Source organism: Pungitius pungitius, chromosome 4 (assembly GCF_949316345.1).
Source record: "Pungitius pungitius chromosome 4, fPunPun2.1, whole genome shotgun sequence".
NCBI lineage: Eukaryota > Metazoa > Chordata > Actinopteri > Perciformes > Gasterosteidae > Pungitius > Pungitius pungitius.
The window spans coordinates 16,054,625-16,072,191 of NC_084903.1; the positions used below are offsets into that span (position 1 = coordinate 16,054,625).

The following is a 17,567-nucleotide window of genomic DNA, read 5'->3' on the forward strand; positions in this document are numbered from 1 at the left end:
ATTCTTTATTTCTCAGGGTATAAAACTTCTGTACAAACACCTCGGCCTTTGATTGACATCCTCGGTTACACAGAGCATTCAACGTGAACAGGCCGCAGCGGCTTGCCCTCTGCCACGATGTTTTTACATGCAGGAGAAAGGATGTTTCACACGGGCTCAGTGGGCTGAGAGGCTCTCAGCTGGTGGCCCATGTGAGTAAGCCCAGGTGTGCTTTAGAGGTATCAACTGCCAAAAAACAATGACATCTCAAGAATGGACCGTCCCGTCTGTTTCCCCAGGCTGCCTGCTTTGGTTTGAACTCACTGGGACTTTATATGGGCCTAGTTGTTTATTCAATGTGTGGGAATTAAGTGTCAAGTGATAAATTGCCTCCAGTAGTCTGAGGTCATTCCCATACAGACACTGTTTTGTTTTGTATGTTTTGTTGTCATCAATCACAATGTGTGGGCTGAAATCCTCCATCACGGTCATATTTTTAATCCACAAACAACGGCACCTGTTCCAAAAACAGAACATTAACATTTCTTTTTACCCTTCAACAAAACACAAAATGTGCCACGCAGTACTCGACCGCACATCTCTTCTCTGACCCTCTTTCAACTGAACATTTCACTTTCAGAGACCCATCGGTTCAACGTAACAAAGCCGCTCATCTGCCGTACTGGACACCACTTGACAGGCAGTTCAAATTAAAAATGAAAACAAAACATTTTTTGAAAGAAATAACACAATCATTGTCATGCAACAGTTAATAGTAATGTTCCTCTGCTGCAGCCGTACTTGGTCCAGTAGGACCAGTAGCTTTGGCTAACCTGCGTTAAAAACGTATGAGTGTATAGCAGGATCTAATATTTAAGAATAGTAGCATATGCTTAATTATCCAGAAGTTACAGAGAAGAGAACCAAGCAAGAATGGAGTCATCCTCAAGTCCTTGACATAAACATACAGGTTTGTTTTTTTAATAATTTATGTTGTTTTAATGTATTTTAACAGGAATAAACCAACACAGCAGTTGTCTTCTCTGTATATCCATCATATATGCAAACATACTCACTATGATGAGAAACTCATGTGCTCTATAAATTATATATATATATATATAAATCGGTAAAACGGATCAGACCTGACAGAGGAAATGCCAGCTATCAAAAGGGTCCGAGTGACCTTTACCCAACTTTAATCCAGCATCGGCCAAGACTGCACACAAACAGCGAGACAAGCAACTTATTATGCCGTTTTTTTTCCCCAGAGCAAGAAACAATGCGTTTGTTATCATGAGCAAAACATTGAGACACAGTGAACCCATTCAGTCGCAGTTGTAACGTCTTCAGCAGGAAACTACCAAACTGCTCCAGTAAAGCATTGTCTGCAAATCTGTAGTCATAGTTCTAAACTAAAAAATCAACATTTTTGCCAAAGCGTCAGATGTTGGGACCAATATCCGGCTGCAGCTGTGTTCATTGTCTTGGGACACTTAGTGTGCATCAGAGAAACTTGGAAAGAGACTAGTAAACAAAGAGGTGAAATGTTCCACGCAAGTCTATTGCACAAATCCTCTTGTGTGATTGAGCATGTCCCGGCAGCCTTATCTCACTCTGCAATAACTAGACGGAAAACCTGCATGAATGCCAAACTGTGAACATTTGTTCAACTTTCACGTAATACATTTCCTTCTGAGTGGAGAACACGTTAAAGATGTTAACCCTTGACCTCGTCTTATAACCTTTGGGTCACTACTCACACAAAGGTTTAGCTTGTCCCTTGGTTTCTTTCTCTTGAGGGTTTAGGTCAGAGTTTAAATTGCCCCAGGGCGAAGAAATGTTAGAGTGGAAATCATTTTCTGTTCTTGATCCACATGCGAGCTTATGATGCTGACTAAATAATGACAGATCTGCCTTAAATCCATTACAGACAGCAACCTGGTTGCAAGCTTGCTCTGACACAAAGAGTCTTTCGGATGAAGGCAGCGTAGGGAAGACCTTCAGGGTTCGGTCCTTGTTGTAGTATCCACGATGTAGAAATGAAGGTGTGGCAGCTGCTCTCCACGCAAGTTTTCCTATTTATTTCTGCCTTACAACATATTAAACTGTATATATTGAAGAGAGAAGAGGCTGCAGAACGAACAGAGCGTACAAGATATAGGACGGACAAATGAGCATTAAAGCATTTTGGATGCAGAAGGATAGATCTGATCAATGGCTACAATTGTATTCATAATATGCATATTTCGAGTAAAAGAAAAAAACGCAGAGCAACGGACATGATAAATCTATGTATAGTTCGCAAGAACTACTAAGAACAGAGTTCAATGAATATTTACATAATTCAAACTTCACAGTCTTAGATACACAGTTGCATTGAAAAGCTCGGAAATGAAACTCCATATATTTCAGTTATTTTTGGCAACAATCCTCCAGAAATAAACAGCAGTCTCCACTTTGTAACTTGAAACCAATGCGGGGAGCTTAGGTTGAGCTAATTCTGTTTAAGTGCTGAAGCCTACAGTGACACTGCTTGAGTTTGCTTTGATACGTAATGGTTACTGGTTGGCAGAAGTCACCTGTCATACTGAGCAAAGCGGCACATGGCTGATACGTCTGGAGATGTTTGGCCTTCAGCAGCGGCAGCGCGTGAAGAAAAACGCACGGAAAACCAAACTATGCAGAAACCAATGAGACAAACCATGATCCAGATGTCAGATTAGGTTGATCGGCTGCAGCGTGAGCACTTTATCATGTGACAAATCATCCACGGGCCGAATCTGTTGACTGATTTCTGACCTAAATCAAGCCCAGTGATGATGTCAGAAAACACAGGATTACTTTTCATGTGAATAATGTCAACGAGCACCACGCTGGTCATAGAGGCGGTGTTACTCATCAAGGATGTTCTTTCTAATCCTTAGTGTTGGAAATTAGGTGCAGCGAGTCACGCTCCATTTCAGCCCTCGTGACGAGTGTACAGCAATCCTTCCCGGGCCGGAAGGTTGTTTTGAGACTAAACACGATTCCATTATATGTGTCAACCACAGACATTGTTCAAATGTAGACCGGTCTCATCGAAAGCGACATTGTTCTTCCGCCGTGACACGGAGAGGGTCCCCTGCTAGTCCCGGTAAATGCCAGTTTAATTCCAGGAGAGGCAGCAGCTCCTTCAGAGGGATTACCAGTGCACCACTGCAGGCCGGCTAAGATTTAAACCAGGTTAGTAAAAAAGATGTCGGGACTGCATTTGTTTCAGAGCAGGTTTAGTTAGAACCAGGCTGGGCTCAGATGTAAACCTCCTCTGTGATAAGACACGACAAGTGATAAAATGTACATCCATGACAGTCCCGGCCTCGGTTCAGTCAAGGTCGAGCTCAACATCAGGCTCCATCAGAGAGAAAAAGCCAAACTAGAAGCAACTCCAGGCAGAGGACAAACCCAGTTGAAAGTCAACAGCGGATCTGAGACTCAAACTGCTCTAGGCCACACAGCAGTACCTCTTCCACCATGACTTGGACAGACTCTTCATCTTGTCCGGGGTCTGCCTTTGCTTTTTTCTTCGTTTCTGTTTCCCTCTCGGGTGCTTATGGGAGCTGTAGTTCTGCAGGCTGGCCAGTATGGCCGTGTCAAACACTTCTTTTAAATTCTTTTGGGTCAGCGAAGAGCACTCCATGTAGGACACAGCTCCGATTTCAATGGCACAGTCCCGAGCATCTGCCGGGTCCACGGGTCGCTCCCGGTACCTAGCCAGGTCAATGAGAACCTAAAAAATAAATGGTATTATTATTTTGTAGATATTCCATTTTATGATTCTTTCGTCACAGGAAAAAACAAAAGCCCAGATGATAACAGAAAAAGGTCTGTTTAATGAATTGGTAAAATTAACATTTTGACGTGTAGCCTCATTAAATGCTAGTGACATTTGTCAGAAATAAGGAGTCATTTTCTTTATGCGTGAAGCAGATTGTTCACCACCTTGACATCTTCTCGGAGGTCACACTGCGTCCCAACCAGGACGAGTGGAGCGAGTGGCGCGTGTCTCCGGATCTCCTGGATCCACTTCTCAGGAACGTTCTGGAAGGAGGCGGGACTGACGACGCTGAAGCACAGCAGGAAAACATCTGCACTGGTGTAGCACAAAGGCCGCAGCTTGTCGAACTCATCCTGGGACGATCAAGGGAGAAAGAAGGACAGAAATGTGTTGAGGATGAAGGGATTCATTTTTTAGAATAAGCATAATAAGAATACGGTACAACATCATGTACAACATCACGCTGACACATTTACTGGTGTTACTGAGTGATTCCTTTTAATAACAAATAATAAACTATGAGATAAGTCTAATTTCTCCGTTATTCATCTCCAGTCCTCTGCTTCCTCTGCTTGTGATCCTCACATTTATTCTGCCATCATATCTAGAAGCACACTAAAACAGCTATTTACATAAGGTTTATATAAGGAAAGCTAATTGTTTCATTAAATTGCTTTCTAATTATTGTATTATGATTAGAACATGGTTATATATATATATATATATCTATATACATTTATGCACTATATATGTATTTATAGATTACACCTGATTTAACTCAATAAATGACTGTAAACATTGGCTTCATGTCTCACCAGTTGTAGCTCATTCTGAGTAGACAGTTGTCCTTGTATTTATTTCAGAAACAGCTGGGTCTGATATACAGGGATCTAAAATACATCACTTCATGCTTCCTGTTGTGCCAGATCATTTTTCCAGGGAAAGAACAACAGTTTCCTGAACAAAGTCCAGCAAAACACCAAACTTAACTAAGAGATTTGTTGTAACAATGTAGTTTAGTACTAGTCTTAAACTGGGACCATGTTGGTCCAACTAGATGTGTCACTCTTCTGTTATATAAAAGATGTGTATTATATTAAAACTCCAAATGTATTAGCACCAACATTGTTGCAGTTGCCTAAAGCTTCCAGATGAGGAATTTTTTTTTGTTTCCATGTAAGGCTTTACTTTTTCTTTCCTGTATTAATTATAAAATGAAAATCCTTATTTTAGTAAACTACTCACAACATAATGAAAGAAAGAAAGAAAGACGAGTTTCCTCTCCATCACTTCCTCTGGTAAGAGGCATTGTTTCTACAACACAAATAAAACAACAACAGGAAATGCTGCTCTCTCTCCCCTCTGAGTGTGTTTGTGATCACTGACCTGTCCAGCAGTGTCACAGAGTTGTAGTTTGACTGGCTGACCGTCCACCGATACCACCGCTACACACACACACACACACACACACACACACACACACACACACACACACACACACACACACAAAAGTGTAGACAGAGTCATTTAGATATTGACTAAAAAGGAAATGGCAGATTTCTTTCTTACAACATTCACATGATAACGATGCAACTACTCAAAAGTACAGATTACTCAATGAGGAGATTGTTCTACAGAATAGTGATCTATTCTAATATCTGATGAGTAAGCATCTACTTTTTGTCGTTAAATATATCAAAACAATTTCTAGTCACAACGTGAAAGAGGTTGAAATAAACTGATAACTACACATTAACTAAAACGTGTAAATGATTGTATTAAACATTAAATAACATGTACTTTTGGTGCAGTTGTAGCCGCTCTAATAAGCACGTATTGCATTTAGAAGGAAACCAGATCGCACATTTAAACAATCTCACACCTGCCGGTCGAAACAAAGCGAAATCTGCGTCACCTGAGAAGTTGTCAAAGGCCGTCGGGACGTACTCGGTGGGGTACCCGTTGGTGGTGTAGCTCACCACCAGGCTGGTTTTCCCCACCGCTCCGTCCCCCACCAGCACGCACTTCACCCGCCGCTCCGCCGCGCCGGCCCCGGGCCCCGCGGCTCCGGCCCGCCGCGTCCTGCCGGAGCCCCGGAACCTCCTCGGCGGGACGGGCGGGGCGGGGGTCAGCGGCTCCGAGGACTTGTGGGCTCCGTCGCCCCGCAGAGGCATCTGGCACGGGGAGGAGGGCGACATGAGGCTCAATCCCGGCTCGGGACAGTTTTCACATCGTCCATTCTTCCGTCACGGGGCGGTTTGTCAAACGCACGGCTGTCGCTGCTGACCGCTTTCTATTAGTTTCCATCGTTAAATATCAAAGAATCTATAACTGTTACTCTGATAAAGTGACTCTCTGCCCATCTCATGCTTCATGGTTGATTTAAGAGAGACCAAGTTGAAAAGAGCGGAGATCCAATCAGAGTTGGGCGTGTGTTAGTGTCTCAGTCCGTCCTGACGTCCCACCAAGACCCGTCCCGAACTCCCCTTCAGATGACATCACACCGCGTGTGTGCGTGCGCGTGAGTGTGTGTGTGGGGGGGGAGAGAGAGAGAATAATAACAATAATACAACATAATAACAATAATAAAGTATTATTAACAACTTCAATAGCCCTCATCTACGATGCAAAATAATCGGAAATGCAGTAGTATGAATATAACTCAAATGGCTGCTTGAGTACAGTACTTGTACTTACATAAAATACTTAATTATTTTACATAGTTTCCGCCACTGCTTTTAACTGAGCTCTTCCAATGTAGTTGGCTAGTTAGTTAATTTAATTCAATATTCTGTATATTGTGGGGATTTTCTACTCTGTTGATTCCTTACATGTCAACATGCTGTTGTGGGAAAAACAATTTCCCCTTGCGGAATTGATGAAGTACCTATCTATCTATCTATCTATCTAAAAAAAACGTTAGAATTATTTTAAATTTTCCCTCTTTTACAAACTTTTAAACAAATTACTATTGGGAAATCGCGTCATCTGGTGGACATCGTGGAAAATAAATACGACTAATTAATTCAACGAGACAATACAAGACACGCGTGAAAGGTACTGCACAGGGAAGGGACACCGATTGTCTTATGTCAACTGACCACATGTGGATTTACATCTGTCCATTGAATTTAAATAAAAACAATATAATAGTATAACAGGCATGCGGAACGAACAAACGTGTGGCCAGTGTTTCCTTACGGACTGGTTTCTAAACCGCACCTCTATCTCATGTGTTGTGGCTGTTTGGAAAAATCTCTATTCTTCTTGCATACTTTTTATCTTACTATTATTCCTGTGAAACGCGGATAAACTCCTACAATATGTCCGGAGATCCCGGTCCGCCCTCGGTCAAAGTAGACCTGGGCTTCCTGGAGGAGGCGGAGCCGTGGCGGCTTCTCTCTCCGCAGTTCCCCAGTAAAGTCGGGGGGAAGCCGGCGTGGCTCAGCCAGAAAGGCCCGCCCTCGCTGCCCGGGCTGGAGTGTGAGAAATGCCGCCTGCCGATGGCCTTCCTGCTGCAGGTCAGTATCCCTGGTGCATCATAGTAAAATTACCCAACTTTAATTATTATTTTAATTCAACCGTATATTCCCAGAGAGGAAACACAAAATCGCACACAACAGACCACATCAAAAGAGTACAAATATGATTTCTCAGTTACTTAGGTACAAATAGGAAAATGCACGTAGGAGTGGACACATCATACATACTGTATGTAAGACATACATATTAACCTGAGCGAGATGTCTTCCATTCACCCATCTCAAGTACTGTCCTCCCCATCTTTGATGCAGGTGTACGCTCCCATTTCTGATGAGGACAGAAGTTTCCACAGAACTCTCTTTCTGTTCTGCTGTAAAACTCGTGAGTGCTACACAAGCAACGACAGCCGCTGTATGAAAGGTAAACATTCTTGTTTTTTCAGTCTTGTTTTGTAGAGTAAATGTAATTTGGTCAAATATTCCGACAGTTTGAGTTCTCTCCTCATTTTATTTTTTAGTTTTCAGGTGCCAGCTGCCAAGGAGGAATGATTTCTACCCCTATGATCCTCCATCAGGTTGGTGTATTTTGTTGGGATGTCAGTAAAAAGTATGAGTCACCTCCCACTACAAATGATATACAAGTATCAATACTGTATGATGCAATATACTAACTCAATTGTTTAATTTTCATTCATAACCATATATAATTCTTAATGGGTTTTCAACAGTGACTTGGCTTGGTTATAATGGACTTGTGTTTCAATTCCCCAGAGGATGAACCCCCCAGCGGTCCTGAACAAGACCAGAGTGTGTTGTCCGTCTCTGGAATTAAACTCTGCTGGGTGTGCGGTTGTCCCGGCAACAAAGCCTGCTCCCGCTGTCATACTGTAAACTACTGTGGGAAACACCACCAGACGCTTCACTGGAAAACCACACACAAGAGGGAATGTTGCACTCCAGGTCTGTGTATTTTTTACATGCGATGTAAAACGGATTTCTGAGCCGCTACGTTGTTTTTTTTTATTCCTGCTCAAGTTAAGAGTCAGTTCCTGTCACAAGGAAGACTTAATGTCTCTTCTGTGTCTCTGTACGACTATATAGAGGCGTCCATCGTCACAACTTCAAGCTTCCTCTTCCCTGAGTCTGAGCTGGTCACTGAACCTGAGGAGGAAGAAGACACAAAGGAGAGCGAAGAAGAAAAGGAGAGCGAAGATTGTCCCCTCTCAGCAGACAGTACGCCCTTTGATTATTTCCTATAACTATAATGATGCAGTCACATGAAGTAATTCACTAACGTTTCCTTTCTCTCCTGGCTGACTGTTCTCTGCTCAGCCCTGGCAGAGACCGACCTGGAGGAGATGGCTATGCACGAGAACGAAGACCACAAAGTGTTCCAGCGATTCAAAAAGAGGATCAGGGCAGAACCTCACCAGGTGAACCAGAACCATCGGAGAAGAGTCGCTCCTCTCACCGACGCCGTTAAGTTACAAAGATCTTATACCGCTTCCTTCTTTCAGGTGGTGCGGTACAGTCGCGGCGGCTCCCCCCTGTGGGTCTCCTCTCAGCACATCCCTTCAGATCAGGACATCCCAGCATGCACCTGTGGCGCCAAAAGGGCTTTTGAGTTTCAGGTAGTCCTTCCATCCCCTTTTTCCCACTAGTCTGGAATGCCAGCACGCTGTTACTCTGTGCCGAGTATATAAAGATGTGTGCAAGCTGGCAATAAACGAGCCAAGGTCTACTCATGTTATCAGTAAAGACTGGTCTTTTAGTAAAGCTGTAGCCAGAGGTTTTTTTCAGAAGTTTATTGTGAGCAAGAAAAAAATGTGTGCTGCCCAAAGCAGAATGTTGTGATGGATTTAATAACGCGAGATAATGTTAGTGGTATCATTTGAACAATACAGACTGGTGGATTGTGGGTGTGAAAGTGTATTTCATTCACATGAAATATTCCTGTGTGTCTCTAGGTGATGCCACAGCTGTTAAACAGTCTGTGTGTGGACGCCACAGGAGACAGTATAGACTGGGGGACACTGGCTGTCTATACGTGCTCTGCCAGCTGTGACCATGACGACCAGTACTGCCCGGAGTTCATCTGGAAGCAGGACTTCAGCTCAGAGCCCACCGAGTCCAGGAGACAGGGATGCACGTGAAAGCTCAGCGAGGCAGGCAGTTTGCACTCCTGCAGTGATGTCACTTCCCATTCAGTAGAATGGACACATGCTGCAGCTCGCCTTAGCTGATGAGACACCAATCAGATCAAAATCTTGTTTAATTATTGAACTCAACAAGAGGAATTTAGTCTTAAGACTATCAAGGAGAGTGAAGAGGTTTTTGGACAGCGGCAATTCACATTCTGCACTGATTGTTGCATTTAGACTGGAATTCTATTTCTAGTTTATAATACATTTCAGTGGTATTTCTCACCTGTGGTTAGTGGGTTATGTCCGCTTCCAAACGCAAAACAAATAAAACATCTCTCTGTGCCTCACGTGTTCATCTACTTTAGTATTTTTTGGTTTGTTTCGAGAAAAAAAAAAGTACAGTTGCTAAATATTCTGGTTAGTTATATCTTCGCATTCTACTCGTCAGCCTGAATTTTCCATTTGTAATGGCTCCACAAGATTTCCAGTAATTTAAAAGCATCTGCAGTGTCTAAAGTTAACTTCCTGTTTGCACAGTGAGAATAAACAGCTGCATGAAAGCTCCCAAACACGAGGTAGTTTGAGAGTGCTTTTGGGTTCACTCAGCAAACACTTCTGTTCTTAAGAGCCCTGCAGAGCAGAGGCAACTTAACTATCACCACTTTGTCAGGTTCACCCGTTCAACAAACCCCTTATCAGCCGTTCACATAGCAGCATCGTCGTGTATTTAGGCGTGTTAACATGTTTGGGACGATCAGAGTAGGGAAAAGGGATTTAAGTGACTTTGAACGTTGGTGGTAGGAGTGAGCAGCAGGTCTCTAATTGGACAAATCTTAAGTTCCTAATAATGTAATGCTAACAGTTCAGGACCAACATGATAGCAAATGTATAAATATTGCAGTATGTTTAAAGGATACCACAAAAACAGTCTTGTGACTAAACATAAAGATTCTCTCTCTCACACACTCTCTTTTAGGACAGTGAGCCTCAATGCTGACTGGACAACCAAAATGACATTTCCAAATACGGCAGCATCAAAAGCAGCTTGAACAAGGGAGCCGGCATGTACACATTTATTGATGCACTTTAACATTTTCAGAATAACAATTGCCTTGAAATGAGTGACAGGGCCTCCTGGTGCTAAACCCCAGAGTCAGAGGAAAGTATTGATTAACCTCCCAATTCTCTTCTGCTGCTCATACAGACGCACAGAGGGCAACCGACAGTCACCACAACCAGCTCACCATGAAGTGCCAAAAATTGTAACTACCTTTTGGAGAAAATGTGCAACCGAGCACACAGTATGCACAACCAGTACAGAATCACATTTTCCTCTGCACAAAAATAATTCCAAAGAAAATTTAAATAGGATTTTGTACATACAAAAATGGAAAAGCAATGCTTAGTTTATCAAGACACCTTTTAGTGCTCCTCAATGGGAAATGCAAGAGGTTACGATAAGTAAAAGATGCCGTCTACCTTCAAATCAACACCTCCCGTGCTCCATGTTCTGGTTCAGCTTGATTTTTAAGTACCAATGTAATGGATTAACCAACAACCTGAGGACAACTTTAGTAGCAGGAATTGGATCAGATTAGTTTAATTTCTGTAAAATCTATATTTAAGAGCATCCCCCTTCAGTTACAGATAAACAAATTCAACAGTATTCTTCCTGTTAAGATGTTTAAATTTGGAGGGAAATCCACTTCAAGCAATCATGTAATTAGTTTAAATGCTGAATGAAGCTGGACAGTAAGTCATTCAAACTGTCGAAAGCATCGTGGGGGTGACAGACTCCAAAAGGGCTTGTTATGATTCGGGACCGAGTGGGAAATTTATAAAAATGCAACGTACAAAACTATTTAAAATGGCTTAAAATAAAAACTAAAAACAGTCAAAATCAGACTGTTTCTCTGCTAATCAGCGCTTTATACATTTCTTTACAATCTTATTTACAATCAGGGATGGGTGCAGCCAAATCTGGAATTTAAAAAAAGCGTTGGAAATAAATGACAAGGTCTGTGTAACAAATTAAATTTTTTGCGATCAAACAAAAAAAATCACGGGAAACATGGGAGGGATAAAAAAATAATAAAAAACTAGACAACTCACATCCCTGTACAATAGTCCTTACAGCAGTCCACCTGTAGAGGTCCAAATATATAGACAATTCTTATGAAAAAAAAAAAAGTACAAAGTATTGATGATAAAAGGGGAAAAAAGGAGCTGCAGGTTCTACGTTGTCTTGCGGAAGCCTTTCAGGATGGGATAGATGTTTTCAAATGCTTCGTAGATCTCTCCTCTCACCTTGGCACCTAAACAAAAGCAACACATATCAATGAGAGAATTTATTTTTGGCCAATATATCAACATGGTCGATATATCACAAGGAATTGTTTCGGTCTTTAATGGTACTGAACACACAGAACTGAAATTTAGAAATCGTCAACTATTTAGGGTGTTCGTAGCAAAATGCTATATTATGCGTCTAAAGTCCTGCACTAGTCCAGCTCCATGTGTTTGACCTGAACAGTGGGGAGAAGTGACAAAGCAGACCAAAGAGCATCATGTGTCTGATTAACTTTCCATAAAAACTAAAACCATTAACTCCCCACTGTCAGAAGTTTTAAAACTACTGAGTGAAGTGAGACATAAGCAGTGAGCATCCGCTCTTACCTGTGAGTACTACTTTCCCGGAGACAAAGATAAGAAGGACAATTCTTGGTTTGATCATTCTGTAAATCAGTCCTGGAAACAGCTCTGGTTCATAGCTGAAAAAGACAAATAATTCGATATCAAATCATTACAAGGATTGGCTTAATCCTTAAATAAGAAAATACACCCCATTTGCTCTCGTGGCACAACAGTGCAGCCACAAGAGTGAAATCCTCACAAAAAAGTCCAGCAGCACACTACAATAAATTACCTGCTAAACTGCTGATGTGTGAGGACTAATCCTTCTAGCCGAATGGGGAATTTCACATCGCAGCTTCCCACCATGTTCTGAATCTTGAAGTCCAGAAACTTTGCAGGAAAACCGAGCTTCTGCACCACACGAGCGTATTTTCTGGCAGCTAACCGTGACTGCTCCTCACTGAAGAGAGAAGTGTAGCGGAAAATACGGAGAATAAGAGTAATTTAGTATTGAAGAGAGGATATTAATTACATTAGGATATTATTATTAGATACAAGAGAAAAAACTGGCTCATTGAGATCTTCAGCACATCATTAACACTTAGCATATAGAGAGTAGTCTGACCTCTTGGCTCCAGTGCACACCATCTTCCCGGAGCTGAAAATGAGCGCTGTAGTTCTGGGTTCTCGTATTCTCATGATGACTGCAGCAAAACGCTACAAAAAAAAAAAAAAAAAAAAAAAGAAGAGGGGGGAAATGACATCCAGCAAATTACTTCCACATATATGCAATAGTGTGGGATGTTGAGCATAAATATATCAGGTAATGCTGGGCAATACTTTATTATGGTTTTTAATTAATGGAATGATATCATAATGAAGGAATATATCAAGATACCCTAATACACCATAGCTTTGTTCTAAATTGATATAGCATGATCCCCAAAACTCCCTATGGGAAATACAGCGGAAAGAAATTCACTGCTCAGCCACATTGAGATGATCACAGAAATATGATGCACTGCAGTCTCACCTTTGGGTTATACTCTGCATTCCTCGCTCTCAGGGCAATTGTCTTCAAGTCCAGTTTACAGCCCAAATTGACAGTAGATACGATGTTTCTAGAGAGTAAAACAGAAAAGCAGAGAGAAAAAAAACTATTAAGAAACTTTGTAGTTTTCTACCAATAATCTGAACACTTGATATGAAACATACTGTAGCTGCGGTACTATTCCGGAGCTCTCCGAGGCGGGTGTGGCCGGTGTGATGGGGGTCATGGGGGTCAACGGAGTGTTGTAGAGCGGGGTGTTGCCCGGCAGCGCAGTGGTGGTCGAGCCTGCAACCGTCTGGGAATGGTAAAGCTGAGGGGTCTGCCCCGAGGTTCCAGGAAGGCCTGAGGAACAGAGAACATATTTTTTCTTTAAACATGAACCAATGAACATGAAAATGTTCCCAGAACCAAAGGATGACACCAATGCTAGGGAGGCTTCTATGATGTCACTAGGCTTAGAAATGGATGCACAGGCCTACGGCGGGAGTGAGTGAATACCTGCGTTTGCCTGCTGTGCCTGTTGCTGCTGTTGTTGCCTCTGCTGTTCCTCCAGTATGGACAAACTGTTGGTGTTCTGGACAGGTTGGGGTGTCAGGCCAGAGCCATAAGGCATCATGGGACTGAATATTGACATGCCTGGCGTCATGGCACCCTGCAAAAATGACACAAATAAGCATGCATTTGGGATGGGGCAGGGGAGCCACATGAGAAGCACATGACAAATGCAAGAAATGGCCATTGTCACAACATGTGTAACTTTGCCTCGGTTCTTAACACAACATTAAATAAAATGAGTATCTGAACATCAGTCGTGTATCGGTTGGTTTTGTAGGTTCGACATGTAGGCTGCACAACTATTTGTTTGCAGGATGGGAGCTAATGTTTAGCACAGTACATTGAAGCATAACGCATAAAATTACTATAAACCAGCGTTACCTGAGGGGAGGCCTGCCCCTGGAAGGGAGGTATGCTGTTGTTCTGCTCCATCACGTTAATTCACTGCCACCCAAGAGCAGGAAGTAACTTCACACCGCAGGTGCCTCACAGCTCGTCGATGTGCACAGTCTTTAATACACCAGAAAGGCAGCAACAGCCACAGAGTACCGGACCCTGCAGAAACACCCTCTTCTCACTGCCCTTCGCGTGCAGCCGACTCGTTCCTGTCAAGTCAAAGACAGAAGTTTGCTCAGAATATTACTTAAATATGATAATCAAAGTCGAGTGAAGGACCTGCAAATGATATGACGCCAAATTTGTGCGGCTCTGTCGGTGGCGCGAACACATTGCTGCTCGCTAATCATCACATTTAGCTTAAACGTTGATTCACGTCGCTTGAGCTCGTCAATTAATTCATCAAGGGCCCAAATGCAAGACGTTCCGTTTAAATGGTATGGTGCAACACCTTGTTGCCAAATGCATCTATACCCGAGTACCGCTCCGTCTTCTTGGAGGATGCCTGGACAGCCTCCAAAAAAGAAACATATCAACACATTGGCTAGCTGAAGTTAGCTGAAGAGCTAATATTAGCGCACTTGCTAACAGTCACTCAAACGCATTGCGGCCACTCTTAAAGCAGCAACTTTATGTGCTAAGAAGAGTTGCATATTACTTTGACATTTGCCAGTGCACCACAGTTAATTGGTCGCCAACTTACAGTCACACTCTCGCAGTTCAAACCAGCAGAGGAACTGCATTAATTCAGCTTCAGGGTTTATTTGATCTTCGTTCTTGTGCTTCGGCGCTCACGAGCGTTCGTCAGCTACTTCCGGAAGAAGAAGCTTTAACTTCCGGTGGGTCAGAGTTCAACGCAGTTAGAGCAAAGATGGCGTCGCTGAGTGACAAATCAGTTTGGGACGAAGTCGAAGATGGAATCGGCGAAGAAGTTTTAAAAATGTCCACGGAGGAGATAGTTCAGCGGACTCGTCTCCTCGACAGCGAAATAAAGATAATGAAGAGCGAGGTGCTGCGTGTGACCCATGAGCTGCAGGCGATGAAGGATAAAATCAAGGAAAACACGGAGAAGATAAAGGTGAACAAAACCCTGCCGTATCTCGTGTCTAATGTAATCGAGCTGCTGGACGTGGACCCCAACGACCAGGAGGAGGACGGGGCTAATGTGGACCTGGACTCTCAAAGGAAAGGAAAGTGCGCCGTCATTAAGACCTCCACTCGACAGACCTACTTCCTCCCCGTGATCGGGCTGGTGGACGCCGAGAAGCTGAAGCCCGGAGACCTGGTGGGTGTCAACAAGGACTCCTACCTGATCCTGGAGACCTTGCCCACCGAGTATGACTCCAGAGTCAAGGCCATGGAGGTGGATGAGCGCCCCACGGAGCAGTACAGCGACATAGGAGGGCTGGACAAGCAGATCCAGGAGTTGGTGGAGGCCATCGTCCTGCCCATGAACCACAAGGAGAAGTTTGAAAACCTTGGCATCCAGCCACCCAAAGGAGTCCTGATGTACGGTCCACCTGGCACTGGGAAGACCCTCCTGGCCAGGGCCTGTGCTGCTCAGACCAAGGCCACCTTCCTGAAGCTGGCCGGGCCACAGCTGGTCCAGATGTTTATTGGAGATGGAGCCAAGCTGGTGAGGGATGCTTTCGCTCTGGCCAAAGAGAAAGCGCCATCCATCATCTTCATCGATGAGCTGGACGCCATCGGGACGAAGAGGTTTGACAGCGAGAAGGCAGGAGACCGAGAGGTGCAGAGGACCATGTTGGAGCTGCTCAACCAGCTAGATGGATTTCAGCCCAACATGCAGGTCAAGGTAAAGATGCTGCTACCGAGAAAAAAACTTTTGCACCACCTCATGCTTATTTACATTCTCCATCTTTAGTATTTCAGCAGTTATTTTCCATCCAAAGCAACATTTTCAGAAATCGGACAAAGTGATTGCGCAGGTTAATGTTTGATTCAATCAAAAGAATTGTTGACATTGAAATATGCCTTAGAGACTCACTGTAAAGGATACAATACAATTTTTCACAAACTACACATTAAATATTGATATACAACCAAACTAAAAACAACTATTTTTAAAAGTGGTTAGTTAAGCACCAACTTTTATTATATTCAGTTACCACAGTGACATTGCGTTACAGCACAATGAATACAGAATAACTGCTTACCTTTTTTTATTTTGAAGGTGATCGCCGCCACCAACCGAGTGGACATCTTGGACCCCGCACTGCTGCGTTCAGGTCGCCTGGACAGAAAGATTGAGTTCCCCATGCCAAACGAGGAGGCCAGAGCTCGCATCATGCAGATCCACTCCCGCAAGATGAACGTCAGCCCCGACGTCAACTACGAGGAGCTGGCTCGCTGCACCGACGACTTCAACGGAGCGCAGTGCAAGGCGGTGTGCGTGGAGGCCGGCATGATTGCGCTGCGCCGCGGGGCCACAGAGCTGAACCATGAAGATTACATGGAGGGAATCCTGGAAGTCCAGGCCAAGAAGAAGGCCAACCTTCAGTACTACGCCTGAGGACACGGTGTGTGTGTGTGTCCATGTTTGTTTGCGAGGGAGTCTTTGATTATAAAAACAGTTGTTGAGTAAACACATGTTACAGTTGCTGATTAATAAAAAAGAATACAATTCGAAGTTTGTGTGTTTTCTCTTCCTGCTGAGCATTAATCGTGCAGTCTGTTTTCGCTCTTTAAGGTGGGGAAGAATAATGGCAACAATGAGAAATTATTAGTCAGAAGTGCAGTCTTATTATCTTATCTAGGTCTGGAATTTGTATGTAGAGTGATTGAGAAAAATATCTAATGATACATTTTCATTGAATTTTGTAAAGATATCATTCACATTGTTTGTTAAATTTATGTGCTATTTACAGAGTCCTGCTGTGGACACTGGCTGTGTCCCAAACCTTTATTACGTACTAATCATCTTAGCACATCTTAGTTTTAGAATTTATTTATATCAAATATATATATATCTGTAAATATCAACTGCATGTGAGGTGAAAGGTCAGTCACACTACAACTTTAAAAAGCCAATTTGACATGACAAGACACATTAAAAAGGCTTCCTTGGATTAAATACCTGTGTTTTGTTTCCAAGATTGTTACTTGTGGTTGTTGCGAGTTCTGTGTTTGAGCAGGTTTTCCATACCCATTGTAAGTGATTGAGCCCATCAACAGCACACTCAAAAATGTATTAAATATAATAAATATAAATAAGTAAATCTAAATGAGTCATTATCAATTGTGTAGAACCCATATGTAGTCTGTATTTAAGACTTCTATCCCCATTTGTTTGACTTGATTCATTCCACCAATGACTCAGTAAGTATCCCAGTGATCTATCCTATTGCAGTGAGAGGCCTTCAGCCTATAGGAGTAACTTTCCCCTGCATTCGACACCAGGTATGTTTACTGAGATAATCTGCTGTAATGAGAGGCAGTAAGTAGAGATGCCTGAACATCTGGGGATGAATATGAATGGATCATTTTTA

At 43.0% G+C, this 17,567-nt stretch overlaps 4 protein-coding genes across 4 annotated transcripts; 2 read left to right on the forward strand and 2 right to left on the reverse strand.

The window, feature by feature from the left end:
- On the reverse strand, positions 1-6,268 carry rhoua (ras homolog family member Ua). Its single transcript, XM_037487894.2, has 4 exons — positions 5,712-6,268; positions 5,183-5,241; positions 3,961-4,149; positions 1-3,748 (listed from the first exon to the last, which is right to left on the reverse strand). Exons 1-4 carry the CDS (start codon positions 5,992-5,994, stop codon positions 3,464-3,466), a joined length of 816 nt encoding a protein of 271 aa, XP_037343791.1. The 5' UTR covers positions 5,995-6,268; the 3' UTR covers positions 1-3,463.
- Positions 6,269-6,887: 619 nt separating this feature from the next.
- On the forward strand, positions 6,888-10,379 carry pdcd2 (programmed cell death 2). The gene is made up of 8 exons (XM_037484856.2): positions 6,888-7,317; positions 7,591-7,699; positions 7,797-7,853; positions 8,050-8,238; positions 8,380-8,511; positions 8,611-8,711; positions 8,796-8,909; positions 9,246-10,379. The coding sequence occupies exons 1-8, from the start codon at positions 7,120-7,122 to the stop codon at positions 9,429-9,431; spliced, it is 1,086 nt and encodes a 361-aa protein (XP_037340753.2). The 5' UTR covers positions 6,888-7,119; the 3' UTR covers positions 9,432-10,379.
- A 1,212-nt stretch (positions 10,380-11,591) lies between these two features.
- Positions 11,592-14,870, reverse strand: tbp (TATA box binding protein). Its single transcript, XM_037484869.2, has 9 exons — positions 14,762-14,870; positions 14,044-14,267; positions 13,606-13,759; positions 13,272-13,449; positions 13,090-13,177; positions 12,682-12,773; positions 12,349-12,516; positions 12,099-12,193; positions 11,592-11,737 (listed from the first exon to the last, which is right to left on the reverse strand). Exons 2-9 carry the CDS (start codon positions 14,092-14,094, stop codon positions 11,658-11,660), a joined length of 906 nt encoding a protein of 301 aa, XP_037340766.1. The 5' UTR covers positions 14,095-14,267; positions 14,762-14,870; the 3' UTR covers positions 11,592-11,657.
- A 13-nt stretch (positions 14,871-14,883) lies between these two features.
- Positions 14,884-16,708, forward strand: psmc3 (proteasome 26S subunit, ATPase 3). The gene is made up of 2 exons (XM_037484882.2): positions 14,884-15,874; positions 16,253-16,708. The coding sequence occupies exons 1-2, from the start codon at positions 14,930-14,932 to the stop codon at positions 16,589-16,591; spliced, it is 1,284 nt and encodes a 427-aa protein (XP_037340779.1). The 5' UTR covers positions 14,884-14,929; the 3' UTR covers positions 16,592-16,708.
- Positions 16,709-17,567: the final 859 nt, after the last annotated feature.